Raw genomic sequence first — 23,466 nt, 5'->3', positions numbered from 1 at the left:
GCTCTAATTGCCTCTAGACTATTGTTTTTTATGATGTACACCTATGTAGCAGGTCTACATTACTAAATTTGTGTTTTGTATATTTAATCGATTTTCAAAATGCTACAAAAAACATTCAAAATTCCCTAAAAGCACACGTTTTAAAATGCCTAATTATTTGTTATTTGATAATGGCTTTAGCAGTCATAGTTTATGACTGAAAGTATGGTTGTATTCATTCTGTATTTTCTCTGCAGTTAAAGTTAATAAAAACTGAATGGAAAGAACAATAGCTTGGTTTTGTGTTAATAGTACTTGAACCATTTGGTGCAATCGGTTTCCCCAATTGGATTAAGTTGTTTAAATGCAACTATTTAAGTTAATTTAACTTAATTTGAATATGAGCATGTAACACTTTAAATAAGTTTGAATAAATACAGCATCTTAGTACAACAAATTTAATGGTTTAAGTTAAAACATACTAAATACAATGAGTAAATGAACATAATGCATTTGAGTTACATTATCATATTTACTTTGGGTTCTCGGGACTCTAATGAAGTACTTAAATAACCCAAAACTGTTTAAGTTATAAAGCTTCAATCAATTGGTGCAATCGGTTTCCCCAAATCATTTGAGTTAACTTAACTTGTCAGGTTTTACAGTGCAGCAATATCCGGCCTTAGAGAACTCACATAGCAAAGCCAATTTTCCCAGTGTTTTACAAATTTCTCAAACTCAAAATTCACTAAAAAGTAATCTTTTCCATCTTATGAATCTCTAAAGTTAAATCAACCCAGCTGTTTAATGTTGGTGGATCCTGTGTTAGCCATCTTTTGGCCAGTGCCTTTTTACTTGCAGCTAGCAGCACACCAAGTATTTATCTATACCCTTTATACATATTTTTATGTATCCTAAAAATATGGATTTGAAATCAAAGGGTAAATATGTGCTAAAGATGTTTTGCATCACTTTATGGACGTCTCTCCAGTAGTTCTTAATATTCTTACAATCCCAAAATATATGGTAGTGGTGTGCTGTTTCATAGCCACAGTTCCTCCAACATTCACAACTTCCATCATCATAGTGCGGCTTTAAAGTTGGGGTAATCAAAAAACGGGCCAAACTTTTCCAGCAGAACTCCTTCCATATACACTGACAAAAAGGCCATGTTGGATTTACTTAATTCAATAGTGGAAATTGGTTGCACACAACTGTTTTGCTTTGGCAGAAACTTAAACAACTGAGTTAAATCAACACAACTTCTTCATATTCAATAAACATGTGCATTTTGTGTTGATAAAACATGATTGAAACATGTTTAGATGAAGTAAGTTGAGCTCTTGGAATATTTTAATCCTTCACAATGTTGTCATTTTATTTCAACACTATACAATAACGTTTAGCCCAGTACTACTTCGTCACTTTAATACTACATGTTGTCTTCATATTAAATGATGTTCAACAAAGTCTAGAGTCTGGTTAACATAAAAATGAATGGATCTACAACAACTACCATCCTCCTATCTTTATCCTGGTTGCAGAGGGGCTGGGGCATAACCCTTAAGTGATAGGTTACAAGGCAGGGTACACCCTGGACAGCTCACCAGTCTATCACATAGAGACAAACAACAATTTGCACTTACATTCATGGGTAATTTAGAATCACCGGTTAACCTAACCTAACTCTAACAACTGCATGACTTTTAACTGTGGGAGGAAACCAGAATACCCAGAGAGAAACCAGTGCAAACTAGCCACATTGTGGATTTGAACCAAGGACCTTCTTCTTAAACCACAATAAATAGCGATAGCATACACGTGGTGTGTGTAGTTGTCTGCCTCTTATAACTCCAGTGATTTTCCTGCATTTTGAAATCTCGTGCAATCTTGTGAATTTCATGAGTCCAGACACTAACCACTCTTACTAGATTGTATCATGTCATCTCAACAAGAACAAATTTGTCACGGTTTGCGGGTGCAAGCCGTGTGGGAATTAATTGGGACCAGGCAGCGGCAGCTCAAGTGCAGGTGAGAATTTATTAACAGCAATACAAATAAACAGAAATGGCGGGTGACACCAACAGGTAAACCTAAACTGGGAAAACTAACAAAGCAAACCAGAAACGAAGATGCAGGGAGGTCCGAGGAAACACACATGGAGAGACGCAGGGACACCGAAGGGAAACAACACAGACGAACCAGCAACTAACAGAGGCAGACACGAGGTTTAAATACACAGAAGGATAACGAGGGAATGAGACACAAAAGGAGGGCACAGCTGGGAGTAATCCGACCTGACGAGACAGGGGAAAAGTAAACTGAACACACTGAGATAAGACAGAGACTTTTAAAGTAAAACAGGAAACACATATACGTAATGACACAGACTCAAAACGCAGACTAAACACAGGGATACACGGGTAGAAAAGAATGAACACTAACCAAGGAAGAACAGAACCAAAATTACAATAATAGAAAACACAAAACGCTGGGTCAAAAGGACCCAGGATCATGACAAAATTAGGTTGTTGAATTTCATACAGATCCTACATGATTTAATTACGTTCAAGATAGAAACATTAAATTTTTGTGTTCAAATTACAAGGTAGACTTTTTTAATGTAACAACCACCCAATTTACTTTTTTCAGTATACCAAAAGAAGTAGAGGCGGCTGCTCAACTTGACTGAGATGGATGCCTTCCTCAAACCACGATCCAAAGCGCACGAGACTGAAATCCCTTGCGGTGTCACGAGATTTAACATTGCTATATTATTGACTTACTTCACTCGAACATGATATGAACAATTTAATCTACCCTCTCTGCATATCATGTAGTTTCTACACTATATAGTTACATTTGACTTTAAAGCATGAGGTAATTGTGTTAAATACACACAAGATGCTTACATAAATCTAAGAGATGGCCAGTCCCTTTTTTTCAGTATATGTGATTTTGCACTTTCCCAATGAAAAGAACCAATGTTTTGCCATTCTTCTTCTGTAATCACCAGAACTTCCTCTTTCTCCCATCTTTCCTTTATATACTTCATTGAATGAGGTCTGAGATCATGAAGAAGTTTGTATATTTGTGAGATAACACCTTCCTTAAATTCTGACTTATAAGCTTTTATAAAGAGTTGGATAAATGGCCTTGCTGCAGTGGGTATTTAGTTTTTAATGTTACAAGTATCAAAGTTTCTTAACTCTAGATATCTACAGTGGTCTTGGTTTTCTAAATGAAATGTTTGCTTTAAAGTTTGGAAACTCATGATTTCATCTTCCTTTACAGTACCACATACCAATGTGATTCCTTTTTCTATCCAGTTTTTAAAACTAGGGTCCATTTGATTTGGTGTAAATTCCGAATCATATGCACACCATTTCAATATTTTTATATCGTTCTCCAGCTTATTTTCTTTTACCACCATTTCCCAAACCCCTAGTGTGGCTTTTACCCAAGGATTTCTTATTTTGGAAATGTAGTCCTATAGATTTTTATCTGCTAGAACTGCCTCTATATGCATATTGGTTTCGGTTTTGCATTCAATTTCCTTCCATGCTGCTAAATATGATGGATCACACCAGTGCAACACTGCCCTGATCATTCCTGAAGTATAATATTTTTTAAAACATGGCAGGCCCCATGGCGGCACTGTGGTTAGCACTGTTGCCGCAAAGCAAGAAGGCTCTGAGTTCAATTCCACCATCAGGGTCTTTCTGTGTGGGTTCCCTTGTGTTTGCGTGGGTTCCCTCCAGGTACTCTGGCTTCCTTCCACCATCCAAAGACATGGGGATAGGTTAATTGATTAATCTGAATAGCCCATAGGTGTGAATGGTTGTTTGTCTCTGTGTGTTAGCCCTGTGACAGAGTGGTGACCTGTCCAGGGTGTACCCTGCCTTTCACCCTGTGACAGCTAGGATAGGCTCCAGCACCCCCCTGCAACCCAGAAAAAGGATATGTCACGGCGAGTGGGATGAGCCGTGTGGAAAATAATAAAGGAGGATCCAATCGCAGGCAAGAATGAAGGTGAGAGGGTGGTTTATTAAACACTAAATGAAATGGACAAAACAGCAAAACGGGACCGAAACTATCTAAACTGAGAACAACTAAACTACTGACACAAACCAGGACCTGAACATGAAGGAGGATGAGCAGAGGTAGCAGGCGACGGACAGCAGGGAGACACACAGATGAAGCAGGGTGGATACGCAGACGGACCAGCAACTACAATGACTAAAGACGTGACTTAAATACACAGAGAAACACAGGGAGATTACACACAGGTGGTGGACACAGCTGGGAGTAATTAATGAGACGAGACAAGAGGTAAAACTGAACACACTCACATGAGACGCAGACTTTCACAATAAAACAGGAAACAAGAACACTACACCAAGACGCAGACAGAGAATGACACATGGAACCTGAACTCACACAAAACATGAGAACACAAATCCTAAATACAAATAAACAGAAACATGGAACTCTAATAACAATAATCATCAGCACCAACACCAAGATAACTGAAACATAGTACCAGAGAAACATAAAGAATAATCCATGATGCAAAAAGTAAACCAAAACATAATAAACTCAAAATACTGGGTCCAACGGACCCAGAACCGTAACAGGATAAGTGGAAGCGAATGGATGGTAGGCCCCAGCCGCCTTTCTCTTTGGGCAGTTGTAATGTTTTGTATCGTATTGTGGGTTGTTTCCCTTGCCATTTAATCTAGAGATCGTTTTATCATATTTGATCATATATTCAATAAAATCTTTTTGATTAATCAAGAGTGGGAATGAGAGGGAGGTATAAAAGTACATAATCGGCATAGCATGATATTTTATGTTCCACATCATTTATTGTAACACCTGTGATTTTTCTGTTTTGCCTTATATATTGTCCTAGCAGCTCCAGAAATATAGCAAAGAGAAGAGGAGACCAGCCGCAGCCTTGTCTCACTCCCCTCTCCAATGTTAGAGGTTGAGTTAGGTGACCATTAATCCTAAACCTTGCGGTCGGATTATCATATAATGCCTTTACATTATTTATCACCAGCTAGTTAAAACCAAATTTATGCAAAACTCTATATAGGTGTGCCAACAAACTGAGTCAAATGGCTTTTCAGCATCAAGACTTAGGATCACAGCCTGCTCTGTATGTTGTTGTATATAGTGCATTATGTGTAAAGTGGGTCTTGTGTTCTCCTGGGTTTGATGTTTATGTATAAAGCCAGCTTTATCATTATGTATGAGGTTAGGGAGTAGTGATGGGAATTTCGGCTGTTTTTAGAGAACTGGCTCTTTTGGCTCGGCTCACTAAAAAGAACCGGCTCTTCAGGTTATTTTAGTTGCTTTAATTAATTTATTATCAACAACAATATAAAATTATGCACAAATTGAATTACTAATGTTAAAAAATGTGTTTTTTATTTATATATGTGTATTATGTAAATATGCTTTTATTTATTCACTCCACATAAAATTTAAAAAAATAAATTAAAAAATACAAAAAACAACTATTTACAATTCTAATTTTAAGTATTTAAATTTTCAGCGTTTCCCTTTTAAACAAATTTAAAGTGACACAACACAAAACATTGCAGATCACAACACAATAAAATATAAATTAATATGCAAAACCAAAAGAAGATGCACGTTTTCTGTCATACAGGCCTGCGAGGATTTTTTGAATTTGCATACATAGGATTCAGTACATGGATAAACATTCTGAATACTTTAACATCCACAACTGAAAATAGTTGGAAATCAAGTGCAATCATTTTTGCCAGGTCTGGGTTGGTTTAGGTGTTTGTGGTGGTATACTGCAAGATACTGTAGATGCAGCAGCAGCAACAGTTGCAGTAGACACACTGGCACCTTCATTAGTATCACACTCACCCATCTGTGTTTTATCTTCCCATTGCACTGATGGGCGGACAGTTCTCAGGTGCCCGTGCAGGTTGTTTGTGGAGCCGGCTCTATATGATATCCTTTTCATGCAGACTCTACACTCTGCCTGTTCTGACCCTGCTATATACAACAAAATAGTCTATTCTAGTATATGACAGTGATGCGCGAATCATGAACAAGTGATTCTCGAGTTCAATACTCGAGAATCACTTTACTGACTCGTGAATCATGATTCACAAGCGCAACTGACTCATCCCTGTTGCTGTTAGCAAACTAATTTCATTAGTAGAAATATATCTAGCTTATAATTCAAATTGGGAAGAAAAACACAACATCCAGTATCTTAGCAAAAACATTTCTGCTCTGAACTGGAAGAAAAAACCCTGAGTAGAAGCTCACATCAAGACAATGGTCATGTCCAAATTCATGGGCTGCATCCTCCTGAGGACCCGGCCTTCGCGGTCTACGTGGGCCGGGTCCTCAGAAGGTCGGGTAGGCCGGAAGTAAACGGCTGTGAAATTGGACGGTCTAGCCTTCTGATTAACGTCACCGCTGTCTTGGTGGAGTTTAATAAACTCGGCCGTCTGTTCCTTGCTATCTAAAATATAACAGGACGCTGGCATAAATTCTCGACCATCTCACACTTCTCTTTAATCAGTTTTCTGTTTGACGTTTATTCAGCTGTGTGAAAACCAATAAAGTTTTATTTTATCTAATCTAATATCTTTAATCTCAGCCAAACCGATTTACTCACCAACAAATAAAACACTGAAAAAAGCCAAACAATATCCTTTTTAGGTTGTCTAAGTGACTTATATATTACGTTTAACCTGAGTAGCGAGAGTCCGCGGTGACCTGAAAATGATGTCCCGGGAGTTGTGCCGTTCTCGGTGGCTTCAGTAACCCTCGAGCTCTCGGTTATCTATCAAGCTGGTGGGTAACAGACGTCTCCGAAAACATCGAAGCACTTTTGCAAATATGCGATACCTTGATAAACCGAGCAGATATTTGAAGTTTACACAGCTACATTCTCGCCTGAAAATATGTTAAAAGTTTATTTTGTGACCCAGAAAGATTAATAAAAGTAATTTTAAAACTTAGTAGCGGCCGCCATTGCCGGAAACTGGAGTTTGGCTGGGCCGCGCTATGAATTCTGGGATATGGTGGGCCACGAAGGACACACCCGACCCATCCTTCAAATTCGGGGAAAAGGAGGACGCATTTGTCGGCTGCATTCGGAGGAGTCTACGAATTTGGACAGCCTTCGGCACGTCGCTGTGACGTAATCGGTCTACAAATGCGGCCTCAGGAGGATGCAGCCCATGAATTTGGACACGACCAATAGCTCCTCGGTTCACAGTAGCATCGCTCTGCTAACAGCACATTTGAGCTACTCACCCCCTCCCTTCCTGCGCTGAATCGTAGGGGAAGCAAATCACTCATGACTCACTAACCCCCTCCCTCCTGGCTCACAGCTACTTCTTCTTCTTGGTTGGCAACCAATGTTAAGGCGCACTACCGCCCCCTGGCTCACAGCTCAGTGGACATTTAGATGAGAAAATATATATTTGACACATGTAAGGACAATACTAATAAAATAAAAATAAACAAAAGAAATGTTCCCTTTAGAAATTCTTTTGCTCTTTTTTGCTATATAAAATAGTTTTCTTTAAGAATCACTCATCTTAGCAGTAGGATTTACATTAAAAGAGAAACTAAGTTTGAGTGAAAATGTACATTTTTTGCACTCTCTGGTCAACTGACTCAGTGAATCAAATGACTCAAAAAACCCGATTCACTTTGGTGAGTGACTCATTAAAACTCGATTCAGTAAAAAGAATCAAATTTACCATCACTAGTATATGATGAGTGATGTGAGGAGTAGTGGGTATATCCTCTTACATTACGGAACATTTCCCTCCATACATCAATCAAACCCATTTCCTTCAACTCTCTCACTTTTTTACCAATTGTTTTGTTGGAGCCTGTTTGCTTTGATATATCAAGTTTTGGGTTTAAATGTATATTCAGATCATCTCCACAGACCAGGAATCCTTTAGACTGTCTAATCATCAACTCTATTATCTTCTTGTAGAAAGAAAAAGTACTACCAGGTGGAATATATATATATGCTAATCAAAGTGAAATAAGATCCTTCTATCTTTCCCCTGACCAAAATGTATCTACCCTCCTCATCTTTTTCTTCATATATTTTTTTCAAAAGCAACCCTGTTAGATATCAAAATTGCAACCCCCCTCTTATTATGGGGGGGGACTTTGACCGGAAATCCTTGGTCCTTCAGGTCTTTTGTAGCCTCTTCAGCTGAGTGGTAAATCTGTGTCCCCTCCTCGTAGAACACACGGAGCCTTGCCGGATACGGTGTCTGAAAGCGGATTTTCTTCTCCTTCAGCACGTGCTTCACTTTGTTGTATTTTTTTTTTTTTTCATTTATTCGGCACCGCTGTCGGATAATCATGGTTGAAATAAATCCTCCAATATTTTTATTTTATTTTATTTATTTTTTTTAACATAGAATATCCTCTTTTCTTTTGTTGTGGTAAAATTTTATGACAATCAATCTACGTCTATTTTAGAGGAGGGGGGGCTCTGTGGGCCCTTTCAATGTGCAGCTCAGTGCCCGGTGGAATGTCCAGGTTTTCTGAGTTTCTCCACAGAACCTATCATCGAGTCCCCCTCTTCATTTTCTGGGATATTATATATCCTAATGTTGTCACTCCTGGCTCTCCCCTCCTGGTCAATAAGTTTTTCATCATGTCGGGCTTGAGCTTTAAGCACGTGTTTCATCACCTGCTCCAGTATTTGAACTCTGGTTTCGGCTGCTTCAATGCGGTTTTCCACCTCTCCGATTCTCCTGTTAAGTCTTATGAATTTCACCTTTTATGTCTTCCAGCTGAGTGTTGTTCTCCTTTCAGAATTCTTTAATTTCTTGCATGGTTATCTCCATATTTACCCTAGTGGGTTCAGTGCATGTCTGCTTCGTGTTGTCTTTAGCATTGCAACCGCCTAGTGGGCCCCGCGGGTCGTCATCCATTTCGTTTAACTGCGTTAGGTTTTTCTTACTTTTTTCTCTTGTTTCCATTGCTATCCTGCTTTTGGAGGGTCTTTAACATCAAACAGATTTTGAATCTCAATTCGCAGGATATGTTGCTTTCTTTATCGGAGGACTTGTGTCTCTATGGGGCCATCTCGAGAGAGGGTGGAACCGGAAACCATTTCTGTCTGGTCTTAATGAGTGGTCGTTGCTCTCTCTCTCTCTCTGGACGGAGGATGTAACGTCTATGACAAGCGCTGAGGTGTGTGTCCTTGTAAGGAATCAGTCATCCTCAGCTTCCAGGTTAGGAAGAGTGGAACCAGAAGATATTCAAATACACAGCTGCTGATGAATTCTACAAAAAACAAAGTTTGTTTAAAAAAAAAAAAACTTGCAGTTGAATCACCACTGATTCAACTGCCTCAGTTTTATCTGCTTCTTAATTCAGATAAAACAGGTTATTTTACTGGGCCCTGAAAATCTTAGAAATATGGTATCTAACCAGATGTGAGGAACCTTGGAGTCATTTTTGACCAGGACATGTCCTTCAATGCACGTATTAAACAAATATGTAAGACTGCTTTCTTCCATTTGCGCAACATCTCTAAAATTAGAAATATCCTGTCTTAGAGTGACGCTTGTGGGAATTATATCATTTTTAGTAAGCTTGAGTAGTGGCATTTTGGTAAAACTTTTATTAAATGAAGTAATTATAATAATTTTCTTATACATATTGCAAGTGTGCTCCTAAAAAGAATTAGCATTCAGCCATTTGAGGGTCATAAGCTTCATCTGGCGAGACTGTGTAGATGATCCGTGGTGAAAGGTGACACAGAGTGCAGTAAAGGTCGATGCCAACACGCTTACAGACACAGATGACACGGAGATTCATTTCTAGGGTAGAGGTGAGATGTTTTGCTTGTAACTGCATTTTGTACCTACAAAACTGTTGCTTTTGCACAGGATGTGCTCATGATGTTCCAGAGATAAGAGTGAAGAAGAACGACAGGAAACACCTGGAGTGAAGATGGTGAAAATGTCTCTTTAACTGTGTTAAAGGTTGTCAACAAAGAAGTGTGGTGACTGTCATTAACTGTAACTTATGCATGTTATGTATCTGCTTGACGCAAGAAGGGGCGTGAACCCTGACATTTAAAAAACATTTGAAGTGTGCTTTCTAGCGGAGATCTATTTATTTATAAAACAGATCTATGCTGAAGAAAGTAGTGGTGTGTATCTTCCCACGCAGGTGTTTAATAAAATCGTTGTTTTGACTCACTTGGACTAGTGGTCGTTTGTCTTACACCTCAATCGCGACTCGGGACACGCTGAAAAACTAGTTCATGCATTTATTACTTCCAGGCTGGACTACTGTAATTCATTATTATCAGGATGTCCTAAAAACTCACTGAAAAGCCTTCAGTTAATCCAAAATGCTGCAGCAAGAGTCCTGACAGGGACTAGAAAGAGAGAGCAGATTTCTCCTGTTTTGGCTTCCTTTCATTGGCTTCCTGTTAAGTCCAGAATTCAACGGGGCGATCGTGGCTCAAGAGTTGGGAGCTCGCCTTGTAATCGGAAGATTGCCGGTTTGAACCCCGGCTCGGACAGTCTCGGTCGTTGTGTCCTTGGGCAAGACACTTCACCCGTTGCCTACTGGTGGTGGTCAGAGGGCCCGGTGGCGCCAGTGTCCGGCAGCCTCGCCTCTGTCAGTGCGCCCCAGGGTGGCTTTGGCTACAACGTAGCTTGCCATCACCAGTGCGTGAATGGGTGGATGACTGGATGTGTAAAGTGCTTTGGGGTCCTTAGGGACTAGGAAAGCGCTATACAAATACAGGCCATTTACCATTTACAGGCCAAAATCCTGCTCCTCACATACAAGGTCTTAAATAATCAGGCCCCATCTTATCTTAATGACCTTGTAGTACCATATCACCCTATTAGAGCACTTCGCTCTCACACTGCAGGCTTACTTGTTGTTCCTAGAGTATTTAAAAGTAGAATGGGAGGCAGAGCCTTCAGTTTTCAGGCCCCTCTTCTGTGGAACCAGCTTCCAGTTTGGATTCAGGAGACAGACACTATCTCTACTTTTAAGATTAGGCTTCAAACTTTCCTTTTTGCTAAAGCATATAGTTAGGGCTGGACCAGGTGACCCTGAATCCTCCCTTAGTTATGCTGCGATAGGTGTAGACTGCTGGGGGACTCCAGTGATGCACTGAGTTTTTCCTTTTTAGTCACCTTTTTCCACACACTATGCGTTAATAGACCTCTCTGCACTGAATCATACTTGTTATTAATCTCTGGTTCTCTTCCACAGCATGTCTGTTATCCTTTCCTTCTCTCTCCCCAGCCGGTCATAGAAGATGGCCCCGCCCCTCCCTTAGCCTGGTTGTGCCAGAGGTTTCTTCCTGTTACAAGGGAGTTTTTCCTTTTCACTGTCATCAAACTGCTTGCTCATAGGGGGTCATTTAATTGTTGGTTTGGTTTCTCTGTATGTATTATTGTAGGGTCTACCTTGCAATATGAAGAACCTTGAGGCGACTGTTGTTGTGATTTGGCGCTATATAAATATAATTTAATTGAATGTTTCTCCATGTAACTTGTAGCCATAGCCTTGACCCCCAGGACATGAAGCAGGCATGGAGGAGATCCAGGCCCCAGACATCTAGAGGCCCTCCAGAGTACAAGAGCCCAAGGGGGACCACTGAAGGGGCAGTCACGCCACCCTCCTAGGCAGCCACGGTGCAGAAGCCACAGGGAGCTGCGGCGATGTGCCCACAGGCTCTGCCAGCAGCCTGCTACACCACTGCAGACAGAGCCCCCGGGCTCTCCACTGGTCGCCACTGCCATTTCCCCCCTCAAGACTTGGGCGCTTGGTGGCCTTGGGGTGTCAGACCTGCTCCCTTGGGGGGTTGTGGTCCAGGGTAGCTTGAGCCTTTTCGTGGTTGGGGCACTGCCGGGTCTCAGGCAGTTCTTGAGGGTGTGGGGTCCTGTCCTTGGCTCACACTCATATGGACTGTCCTCCGGCAGGGTCGGCTGGCTACTGCCTCTTGTCCCCTGACACCCCTACCCTTGGCTTTTTAAAGCTCCTTTCGAGGCCTCCTTCCTCCCTGGGGTGGACACGTGGTTGTCATAGATGTGTGTGTCCTCGGATCTTCAGCTATCTTGGGTGTCGTGGATGGAATGCCTGTTCTAAATCCCATCACAGCTGATGGGTGATGGATCATTGGAATGTTATCGCTAAATACACTAATTTTAATAAATCATGTTCAGTTCTTTAACCCTTTCATGCATGAATTATCACAACCTCAATCAGGATGTTTTTCTTAAGTATTTTTATTCATCGTTAGGCATAAAAAGATGAATTGATGAATTGTTACTGTAGTGACCAATGGGCACAACAGGGGTTAAAATGATCTCTCATAATTGAATTATTAAGTGCTTATTCTTAGAACATTACAATTCAGGTAAATTTATAGAGAAAGGATGTACTGCAGTTTAGTATAGTATTGCATTACCGTTAAGAGAAGTGTTCTATGTAATATGTGTAATTGTTTTTTATACATTGTATAAAAATTGATTCTAAAACCTTTTTGCACATTTTAAATGAGTATTATTTCAAATTTTCTGTATATATAATCCAGGCCCTTTACTGTGGTGATGAAGAGTACTTTAGAGAAAATGGCTGAAGTGTGATTTCTACATTAGGTGTAGAAAGATGTCTAAAATGTAAACTAAATTACAGTTCTTTTGTAACTTTATGAAAAGAATTTGAAAAGTAACTTCAGTACCCTTTCCTGATGTGACTTCTGAATTAACAGCATTTGCTGAAATTAAAATTGAATGAATTTCAGTTTTTCTTTTTTGGGGTCCTAGTATTCATGTGGATGTCACTTTAATGCAACCCATTTACATTGTAAACGGTAGATGGACTGGTTCTACAGAGAGCTTTTCTGCTCTGAGTACTTGTTGACAATTGTTGACAAACATTTGACTTTTTTGTCAAAAGAGCAGCTGAATAAGAAAAATAAATGAATGCGAATTAAAGGCTTGGGTAAATGACCGAAAGTTGAGGCACACAACAATGTGTGCTGCTGGTAAAGATTCTGGGCTGTTTTTCCTCATAACAGCCATCCCTCAAGATTCTCTTCATTTAAAGCAATGCATTATCAGGGACTACAACAGTTCTTTTACTGAAACAGCATTTGTGTGATTCTTTTTAAACAAATAACTTTAAAAAGTATGCTAAATGCTTCTACAATATAGGTGAAACTAAAATGAGTGTGTTATATACTAAAATGAATGTGTTATAAGAAATACACACATATATATTTAGTTTAGTACTTTCTAATGAGAAGACTAAATGTGATCTTTTCATACAGAAGTGGGCCCTGTTCTGACACCCTTTTTTAGTTTTATTCATACGCAGTCATGTGCTTGTAAGGTACTAACACAGACTAACACAGTAACTGAACACTCTTCTGCTATCAGGCCAGTGACAAAAACAAACACAGATACAAATTTCTGAACATTTGGCCTCTTTCACCAGACATTCTCTTTTATCCAGAATGTCTCTCAGTGCTGTAGTGTAACTGTAAGAGGCACAGACAACAAATTTAGCACTGCTTCCCCCACTCTCAAGGTCTTTAAATAGCTGCAGCTCACAGACCAGGCAGCTGCTTCTGTGCGTCTACTCCGGTTTGACCCAATTAAGCCTTTAAAGGCTAATCCCATTCCTGCTATTTTTAGATTAAAGTGCTGATAAAGCTTTTTTGTTTTTAAATACCTACATTTCTGTTCCAAGAATAAATATGGGTTGTCACCTATCCCTCAGAGATTTTTAGGTATTAGCTGTGATCTCTGTGAAATTGTTTCTCTTACTATACAAGCCAGATTTCCTCAGCTTGACACCAAACAAACAAACACAAAGCTTAATATTAGCCAGATTTATCCTGTGAACTACTGTCTCACCTATATGGGCTACTCCTTTTGACTCTCTCCTTCTCTCATTGGCTGCACTTCTTTCTTCTTTTGCTCAGCCCTGCCCCCATCTATCATTCTTCTCCTTCTTGCTCACTAGTCCTTTCCTCCCTTGACAGTATATTTCTTTGGCCATGAATGAAAAATGTCAAACACTGATAAAAAGAAGAGAAAAAGAAGAAAATGAAGCTGCTGAATTTGCAAAGGATGCAAAAGAAAAAAAGAACAAAGAACAGAAAACTGTGGATAATAGAGAAGTTGCATCACCTGAGGCAGCAACCACCAGTTGCCATACTGGAGATTTTCAGTTGGAGCCAATGGAACTACCTCCTTTTGAAGTAATTACAGGGTAGGTTACCTATTTATCAAATTTATTTTAAAATAAATTTATCTTACAAGGTTTTTCTGTCTGAAAGAGATTTCTGTCCAACTCGTCATGCTTGTGACTCTTTCTTGGATGTCTGTTACTGCAGCATGTTCAGGTTGCTGTGGTCTGCGTGGTGTTAGATCTACTAGCCACTGAGCATTGTTGTTATGCGTTGCGTCCATCTCCCATATATTCTTCCAGTATTGCTCCATCTCCAGCCTTGTTCTCCTGCCACTGACAGGATACTTTGTAGGTATTCCTTTTGTCATCGCACTTTTCTGCAGTTCTGATAGTTGGCTAACTTCTCTCTGTGTTGCCTTGATCTAATCTGATTTTCCATGGATGATGATGATATTTCCCACTGACCTGGTTCAGTACTTGTCAGGCATTGTTTTGTCCTACAGGCAGAAAAAGCCCATGTGTTAAATTCAGCTTTAGGAAAAAATAATGACTGTAGAACATGTTTTACATGGATGACCTAACATCTCCCCAAACATGAAGTGAAAATCAGGCCAAAATGTATTTACCACCCCTGGTGTCTAGCTTCATAAGCCCCGCCTCCTCCATATTAGCAGTTCCCGATAGTCTCCTTCACTCATCTTTCTCCAGAATAAATGTATCTATTGAAAATAATATGAACTCTGGATCCTGTTAACAAATGAAAAGAACTAATTACACTTATATGAAACCTGCTGCTATGGTTTTACATCGGACATTTTATTTAAAGTTTCCATGTCACCAGGCTGTAGAGTGACCTGTGAGTGCATAATGGGTCTGATATTAGTTAAAATCTTAAAGGGCAACATTTAATTTCCAGATATTTCTGATATTAACACTTACTTTGGGCTTCTGTGCAGTGAGCAGCTGAGGTCATCTCTGTCTAAAATAGGAGTGCAGAATCTTTCGACTATATAGACTACAAGAGTAACACAGGTGCGAAGCATCGCTAACTAGCTAGCAACAAGCCTCTAACACAGTGTGCATGCTAAACGGTTAATCTAGCAAAGTACTTAGCGACAGGAGCAACAAAGTGATGAACTATAATCTGTTAAGGCATATGTCTTTTTAATTATATCAACGTGGTTGTATTTATCTTAAGTTAACAAGCTGTCGGTCTCAGTACACTAGAGATGGACCAATCCGATATACAATATCAGTATCGGTCCTATCCTGACATAAATTACTGGATCAGATATTGGGGAGAAAAAAAAATGTAATCAGATCCATTACATATCACAAAAGCATCTCACAAAACTTGCGACATGGCGTAACCCAGGTAGTGACCTTAGCACGTTGGAGCTTACGTGATCGAGCGGCTGATGTGTGTGAGACCTTTCGGCGGAGTTCACACTGTAAGCATTTGGAGCGAGCTACGCGTTGCCAAACCAGGTGTTGTGCTAATGTAGACAATTAAACATGGATGTAGAGATGTTTTAGTCTTTTGAAAAAGTGAAAAATGAGTGTTGTTACATTACCAGTCAGTTTGAGGGTTACAACAGAAAATTATAGATCTAATTTTCTCACGTGGTATCGGACAGAATTATTTTAACAAACGAAAGACAGTTTGCCTGATAATTATTTTTATCCTCCTGTAACTTTACTGTATAAAGAGAGAAATTTCAGGAGTCATTAGCCATTATAAGAAGTGTTTGTGAACTAAAACTCAAGAATATGGGATGCTGTTTGTCTGGGATTTGGAGAGCCCAGCTTGTGTTCCCAACGCAGGATACCTACTTTGACATGACACATGGCTAAACAGTTTTGTGGTTAAAAAAAAAAAAAGTATGAAAAAAGTGTTTTTCATAGTTACGTTTTGTATACAAATGTATTTAATTTATAGAAAATTCAGTCTCACGTTAAATGTGATAGAAACAGCTTACACTGATTGCACTGATTGATAAAAGATGAGTGTCATGAAGCCATGTTTGCATGTATAAAAGGGTCCATTCTACAACCTGTTTTTTTTTTATTGTTGAATATAAACATTACTTTGTGATGATATTGCACTTCCTTTTTTCAGAACCAAAGACTTTTTGAAAACTGCATAAAATTGCATTTTAAATTACTTTTTGAATATTACTGTAAATACAGTATTGCTAAACTGCGAAATATTTTGGGTGCAGTGTATTTTTTGCACACAAGAGCAATAGAATAGCCTTAGTGTTTTGTCTTTTAAAGCTTTTGAATGAACTTATACAAAATGCAGCAAGACATTAAAAAAACAGTATTATTGATTATAAAATAGACTATATCATCATGTATAATCTATACTCTCACCCTTGTTGTGAACAGGTTTTATGATATAGTCACCCTCCTCCCCCTCCCTTTCTCCCTCCTCCCCACACCTGAAATTCACTGAGGAGATGATGGAGCGGGTCAATGCTGGGCTCAGATCTACCCCCCGGCCCAATCCCTTTTTGTCCCCCGTAAACCCCCCACCAGAGCAGCCAAAGGTTCGCCATCAGGCCCCGCCCTCAACAGAGCAATCGAAATCACATTGCGCAGCCTCGCCCCCCTTAGTTCCTCCTTACCACCTTCATGCTCTGTCTCCGCAGTCTGATGTGTGATGTGTGGAGGGTCCGGGCTGCGAGGATTATGGCAGTGGTGACTTTTCCCAGGAGAAGCTGGGACCCTGTTTATTAGAAGGTTTTAAAATTTCTGTACTTTTAGGTGACAGAAGGAGACATGTGGCCTGGTCAAAACACAGAGAGCTGCACTCTAAAAGATCTTTAAATATAGTAAACATACCTTGTGTGACACAGACTGCTCCCAAACACGAGGGGGCAAATAATACCTCTAAAACACTTAAGTTGGCTTTATTAAACGTTAGATCTTTAGCTGGGAAAACATTTTTAATTAATGATTTAATCACCGAGCACAGCCTTGATTTTATGTTTTTAACTGAAACTTGGTTGGACCAAAGTAACAGTGGAGCTGTTCTCATCGAGTCGACCCCTCTTACAGTTTTATCAGTGAGGCCAGGGTGAGCAGGAGAGGAGGAGGGGTGGCTGTCTTATTTAATGAATCATTTCGATGTAAGCAGCTATCTCCTGGAAGTTTTCAGTCTTTTGAATATGTGGCTTTACAGCTGAAGGCCCCATCCAAAGTTGTGTTTCTTAATGTTTACAGGCCTCCCAAATACTGCACAGACTTTTTCAATGACCCCAGTGAACTGCTGTCTGTGATCTGTGTTGATTTCGACTGTGTAATTATTGTTGGGGATTTTAACATCCATGTGGACAACCCTCAGGACAAAGGGACTAAAGACCTGAGTAACACTCTGGGCAACTTTGGGCTGACTCAGCATGTAACAGAGGCCACACATAATAGAGGACACACTCTTGACCTACTGATCTCCAAGGGCCTGAGCATTTCAAACGTTACTGTGTCTGATTTGGGCCTGTCTGACCATTACTGTGTTTTCTTTGAAAGTAAAATCTCAGCCCACACAAATATATCAACAGCAGTGATCACAAAACGGTGTATAACTGAACACAGTAGTGAGATCTTTAACCAGGTCTTCCCATTAACACCTGACCTGTCCAGAGGTTCAGTCAATGAGCTCGTCAATAGCTTCAATGCTAAAATGTTAAATGTAATGGACACTATTGCTCCCATTAAGGTGAAGGTTATCTCTGGAAGGAAAAAGTCTCCATGGAGAAACTCCACACTGGTGAAAAATGAAAAAAGAGAGTGTAGGAAAGCTGAGCGCAGATGGAGAAAAACAAACCTCCAGGTTCATTATGACATCTATAAAGAGAAACTTCACAATTATAACTTACAACTGAGGAGTGCAAGGAGGTCCTACTTCTCTGACATCATCACCAAAAACAGTCATAACGCTCGGGTCTTATTTTCTACAGTTGACAGGCTAACAAACCCTCCTGTGTCAGTGGCAGCTGAACTTCATTCGACCATGGCCTGCAATGACTTTGCCAAATTCTTCACAGAAAAAATCCAAAAGATTAGACAAGCAATTAATACATCAACAGCAGATCCAGGAAATGTACTGTGTCCACCGAAAAACTGTTTAAACACCATCAAACAGTTTCACCCTATTTACAGCAAAGACCTGGAGGACATCTTAGGTCAACTGAACTCCTCCTCTTGCTGTTTCGATGTCCTGCCAACAAGTTTTTTCAAAAAGGTCACAAAGACTTTGGAGTCAGACCTGTTACAGATCGTCAACTTTTCTTTAATATCAGGTGTGTTTCCAGAATCACTAAAAACTGCTGTAATTAAACCTCTACTGAAAAAGGACAATCTTGACAAGACACAAATGAACAACTACAGGCCGGTCTCAAATCTCTCATTTTTAAGTAAGATTATTGAAAAAGCAGTTTCTCAACAGCTCAATTACTTCTTAAAACAGAATAACTGCTATGATGCCTTCCAGTCAGGTTTTAGACAGAACCACAGCACTGAAACCGCTCTGACCAAAGTGTTTAATGACATATGTCTGAATACAGACAGTGGAAAAATGTCAGTCTTAGTTTTACTGGATTTCAGTGCAGCATTTGACACAGTTGACCACAACATATTACTCAAACGACTGGAGAACTGGGCAGGTCTTTCAGGAACTATACTAAACTGGTTCAAAACATACTTAGAAAACAGGAAATACTTTGTATCAATAGGTAACTTCACATCTGAGCAGACAAGTATCACATGTGGAGTTCGCCAAGGTTCCATCTTGGGACCCCTTCTGTTTAACATTTACATGCTCCCACTGGCACAGATTATAAAGAACAACAAAATAAACTATCATAGCTACGCAGATGACACACAAATATATATCACAATGTCACCAGGAGACCGAAGCCCTGTACAGGCTCTTGGTAAATGCATTGAGGAAATTAATGACTGGTTGTGCCACAATTTTCTCCAGCTAAACAAACATAAAACTGAGGTAATAGTCTTTGGTGCAAAAGAAAAACGATTACAGGTCACCAGAGAACTTCAATCTATACACCTAAAAACCACAAACCAGGCGAGAAATTTGGGTGTAGTGATGGACGCAGACCTAAACTTAGAAAAACACATTAAGACAATAACAAAATCAGCTTACTATCACCTCAAGAATATTTCAAGGATAAAAGATCTGATGTCTCAACAGGACCTGGAAAAACTAGTCCATGCATTCATCTTTAGTAGGCTTGATTACTGTAACAGCATCTTTACAGGTCTACCTAAAAAATCAGTCATTCAGAACTCTGCTGCTCGAGTCCTCACTAAGACCAAAAAAGTGGACCACATCAGTCCAGCTCTGAGGTCTTTACACTGGCTGCCTGTCCGTCAGAGGATAGACTTTAAAGTTCTGGTGCTGGTCTATAAAGCTCTGAATGGTTTAGGACCGAAATACATCAGTGACCTCCTGACCCAGTATGAACCTTCCAGATCCCTCAGGTCATCTGGATCCGGTCTGTTATCAGTCCCCAGAGTCAGAACCAGACACGGAGAAGCTGCATTCAGCTTTTTTGCTCCATATATCTGGAACAAACTCCCAGGAAGCCTCAGATCAGCTGAAACACTCAGTTTATTTAAATCCAGGTTGAAGACTCACCTATTCTCAGCTGCATTTGAATAAAGCACCAAATCCACACTTAAGTTTAAATTTCAAAATCTACTTTTTAACTACTGATTTTATCTATTGTTCTGATTTTATCTACTGTTTTGATATTTGATTTTATATACTGTTTTGTTTGTTTGTTTGTTTGCTTGTTTTAATCAAATTTAAATCATGCTTTTTATTTGTTTTTGTTTTTAATGTCTCTGTAAAGCACTTTGAATCACCTTGTTGTTGAATTGTGCTATATAAATAAACTAGCCTTGCCTTGCCTTGCCTATATCGGATTCATATCGGTATCAGCAGATATCCAAATTTATGATATCGGTATCGGACATAAAAAAGTGGTATGGTGCCATCTCTAAGGTAAACCCATCAGGAGATAAGGTTTATGGTTGGGGGTTATATGCAGTGGCTCCACCTGAAGTCACTGCTGCACTGACTCTGGCTCCAAACGTGCAACATGGCAGCCTTCACAAACAGGAAATTTTGGCTTCATTTCTGTACAGTGGGAGAAGGTGGAACCATGTCATTCATCTTTCATACAGTCACTGGTCAAAAAGCAATTTGTTTTCACGAAGAAGGTAAAAAAGTCCAAAAAAGAAACTCAAGTTTTATTGAAAGCTTCAAATATTTTGGATAAGGAACAAGAAAGCCTATTCCAACAGGAAGGTCTTAAAAAGAGCAACAATGATGATATTTGCAAACAAATATTATTATAATCTGGAAGGTATGTGTCAGCAGCTAAATTTGGGAACTTAAAAAAAACATAAGTAGTAAACATCTCCAACAAATTTTGTTCCAATCTGGTAAAAAACAAAACAAAACAACAACAACAGAGGCAAAGATATGAATGCACCCAGCACATAGCACCCAACATGTGACAGTATGTTGTGAGCAAAACGGTTAACTAAAGAGATATGCTAAAAAAATACTGTTATAGTCAGCCAAGCCTTGATATAAGCCATGTGTTGTGGAGTAACTGCTTCTGTTGTGTAACGTATGCGGGAGGTAAAGAAGTGAATACTGCAAGAGAGTGCAACCAGATTGAGGTGGATAGAGAAAAACGTTAGGAGTGATGTGCTATGCTATACTATTCTATGTCAAGCTGCGGGTAGAAAGTTGAAGTGATTCTGTATTAAATTATCCCAACACTGGTCTTGTAGTTAAGGGTGTGAACCCAGTTTAGCTGTGGTCTTTGTCCATGTTCAAAGAAAATCTTGGCTTCCTTTTTAAAGAGCTTTTTCACTTTTATAACAGTATATACCAGGCTAATCTCATGACAAGTCACCTACAATAACTTATTATTGAAAGTGTCCACTTTTACATTTTTCTCCTACATAATTCATTTTAAAAATTATAAAAAGCAGTGAGCCTTTCATCTCTTGCTTTTGAGTAACTATAAGACCATATCTTCCTCTAAGAGATTGAAAAATGCATCTTTGACTGTATGTGTATAAAATATTATGTCAGCAAATGTTTTTTTCACTTATTCTGTTTTATACAGGGACAGGATAGATCCTTTTGTCTTTAAGTTCCAGTTCAAGAATGTTGAATACTCTTCAGGACGCAACAAGACCTTACTTTGTTACTTGGTGGATAAAGGAAACACATCAGATGGACTGCTAAGAGGCTACCTGGAGGATGAGCATGCTGGGACTCATGCTGAGGAGGCATTCTTCACTCAGTGTTTGCCACATTGCAACCCTGCACTCAAATATACAGTCACCTGGTACAACGTTTGCTTAAAGTATCGTGTGGTCTTGAGAATGTGGCAGTTTGTGTATTTCTTGTTTCAGTCAGGTCAGAAGTCTCCATTTTAGATTCATTCATCTCTTCTATTGTCCCACAGTAGTTTCACCCTTCAAGGCCAAACCCATACATACAATAATGACAGGGGGGATAACAACTGTTAGTTACTAATATTAATGAAAAATGAACATGGATTGCAGAACAACTGGTGAAAATTATTACATTTATCCAATCAAATAGTTTTCAGTGCCTACTGAGCCTGAACCTGCTCAGCTAGGCTGTTTCAGTAGACAAGATGGGTAAACAGGCAATAGCTGAAGGCATCTGCAGTATTTGAAACCTCAGCAAAATAGATGTTAAAATGGATCTCACCGATCTCACTGACTGACTATCAGGCCACCTTCTATTTTCTATTTTGTTCAAAGGCAGTGGCTCCATAGAATACTGGTTTACATGTTTGACTAACAAGCAACAGATCCCTGATTTGAGCTTGAGAGGAGACATAAATACCTTGAAGCTTTGTCAGGAAAGGCATCCAATGTATGTAAAAGGCTGCAACATCTAAAAGATGTTTTTTTTTTCCTGCCTTTTTTTAAGCAACATTCTGCTCCATACCAGGTGGTGGCCTGGGTGGGCAGTCGAGTGTGAGACTCTGTACTTGTGTGAAATGTGGAACATGTCTTAGTTCCACACTGTTCTTCAGTCTGGTATATCATTTTGCTACATCAGTTCTCAGACTATGAGAACGTCAGACTAGATACAATAAAAGCATCCAGTGATATAAATTAGATTTTGCTGTATACTGATAAGTAAAAAAGATTGTGTATTTTAATTTGAATTTTGCCTTGTTCTTTTCAGGTACGTGTCCTCCAGTCCCTGTTCAGCTTGCGCTGCAAAGATAGCTGAACTATTGAAGGACCAGAAAAATCTCAAATTGAATATCTTTGCTGCTCGGCTGTTTGAGTGGGAGGAAGGAGAGATCCAGGCTGGGCTGAGGACCCTGCACGCTGCAGGCTGTAAACTGAGGGTGATGAAGCCTCTAGATTTCTCTTATACCTGGGATACATTTGTTGAGAATGAGGATCAGTCTCTGAATCTGTGGGAGGACTGCAAAGAAAATTACGAGTATTACCATGAAAAACTGTCTGATATTCTAACACCATAAATTCTCATTTTCAGCATTTTGCCTTTATTAGAGCTATAAAGTTATGCTGATATCAAGTGCAGAAGCTCCACAGCAGAACATAATTATGGATGCTGTGATACTAAATCTGTTATCTGCTTTGGCATTATTTATATCACTCTTTAAATAATTTCTTTACAGTTCACTTCAGGTTCAGAGAGATACACAGACAGAAACTGAGATATTTTTCAAAACAAGAGCTGAAAATCCTAATTAAAAAATACCCCTGTATGTGTGAATCTAGCCTTAATGTCTGCAGAAAACTGGGATTTATCAGATGACCACAGGTAAAAATGTTGTTTTAAGCAGATTATTGTTATTTGTTTGTTGTTGTTGTTGTTATTTGACATTTTTTACATTTCAAATAACAAAGTTTCACTGCTTTGTCACCAGTTTACAGTGAGAAATAAAAAATATAAGGAAAGTCCATTCAAGCTGCTGGCTCTTTCACTTACTGTAAAATTCATCCAGTTTTTGTCTTCTCAACATGTAGATCTGCAGGATGCTCAACTTCACTTCCCTGCAGTGTGTCCACTGCTTCACCAGCTGCGTTAAGTCAACCGAGGTTGTCCGAGAGGAGACAGGAAATGATTAATTAATTAACCAAAGACCCAGACAGACTTTTAATTCATTTGAAAGCCTGATGCTTAGCCTCGTCCACCCCAGCTGT

At 39.4% G+C, this 23,466-nt stretch overlaps 1 protein-coding gene across 1 annotated transcript; it reads left to right on the top strand.

The window, feature by feature from the left end:
• The first annotated feature begins 14,008 nt into the window (after positions 1-14,008).
• Positions 14,009-23,218, top strand: apobec2a (apolipoprotein B mRNA editing enzyme, catalytic polypeptide-like 2a). The gene is made up of 3 exons (XM_031755432.2): positions 14,009-14,277; positions 21,369-21,593; positions 22,472-23,218. The coding sequence occupies exons 1-3, from the start codon at positions 14,063-14,065 to the stop codon at positions 22,776-22,778; spliced, it is 747 nt and encodes a 248-aa protein (XP_031611292.1). The 5' UTR covers positions 14,009-14,062; the 3' UTR covers positions 22,779-23,218.
• The last annotated feature ends 248 nt before the right edge of the window (positions 23,219-23,466 follow it).

This window comes from Oreochromis aureus, linkage group 5 (assembly GCF_013358895.1).
Source record: "Oreochromis aureus strain Israel breed Guangdong linkage group 5, ZZ_aureus, whole genome shotgun sequence".
In the NCBI taxonomy this organism is placed as follows: Eukaryota; Metazoa; Chordata; class Actinopteri; order Cichliformes; family Cichlidae; genus Oreochromis; species Oreochromis aureus.
Note: the sequence above shows the minus strand (reverse complement) of the source record. Positions and strands in the feature narration are given on the sequence as shown.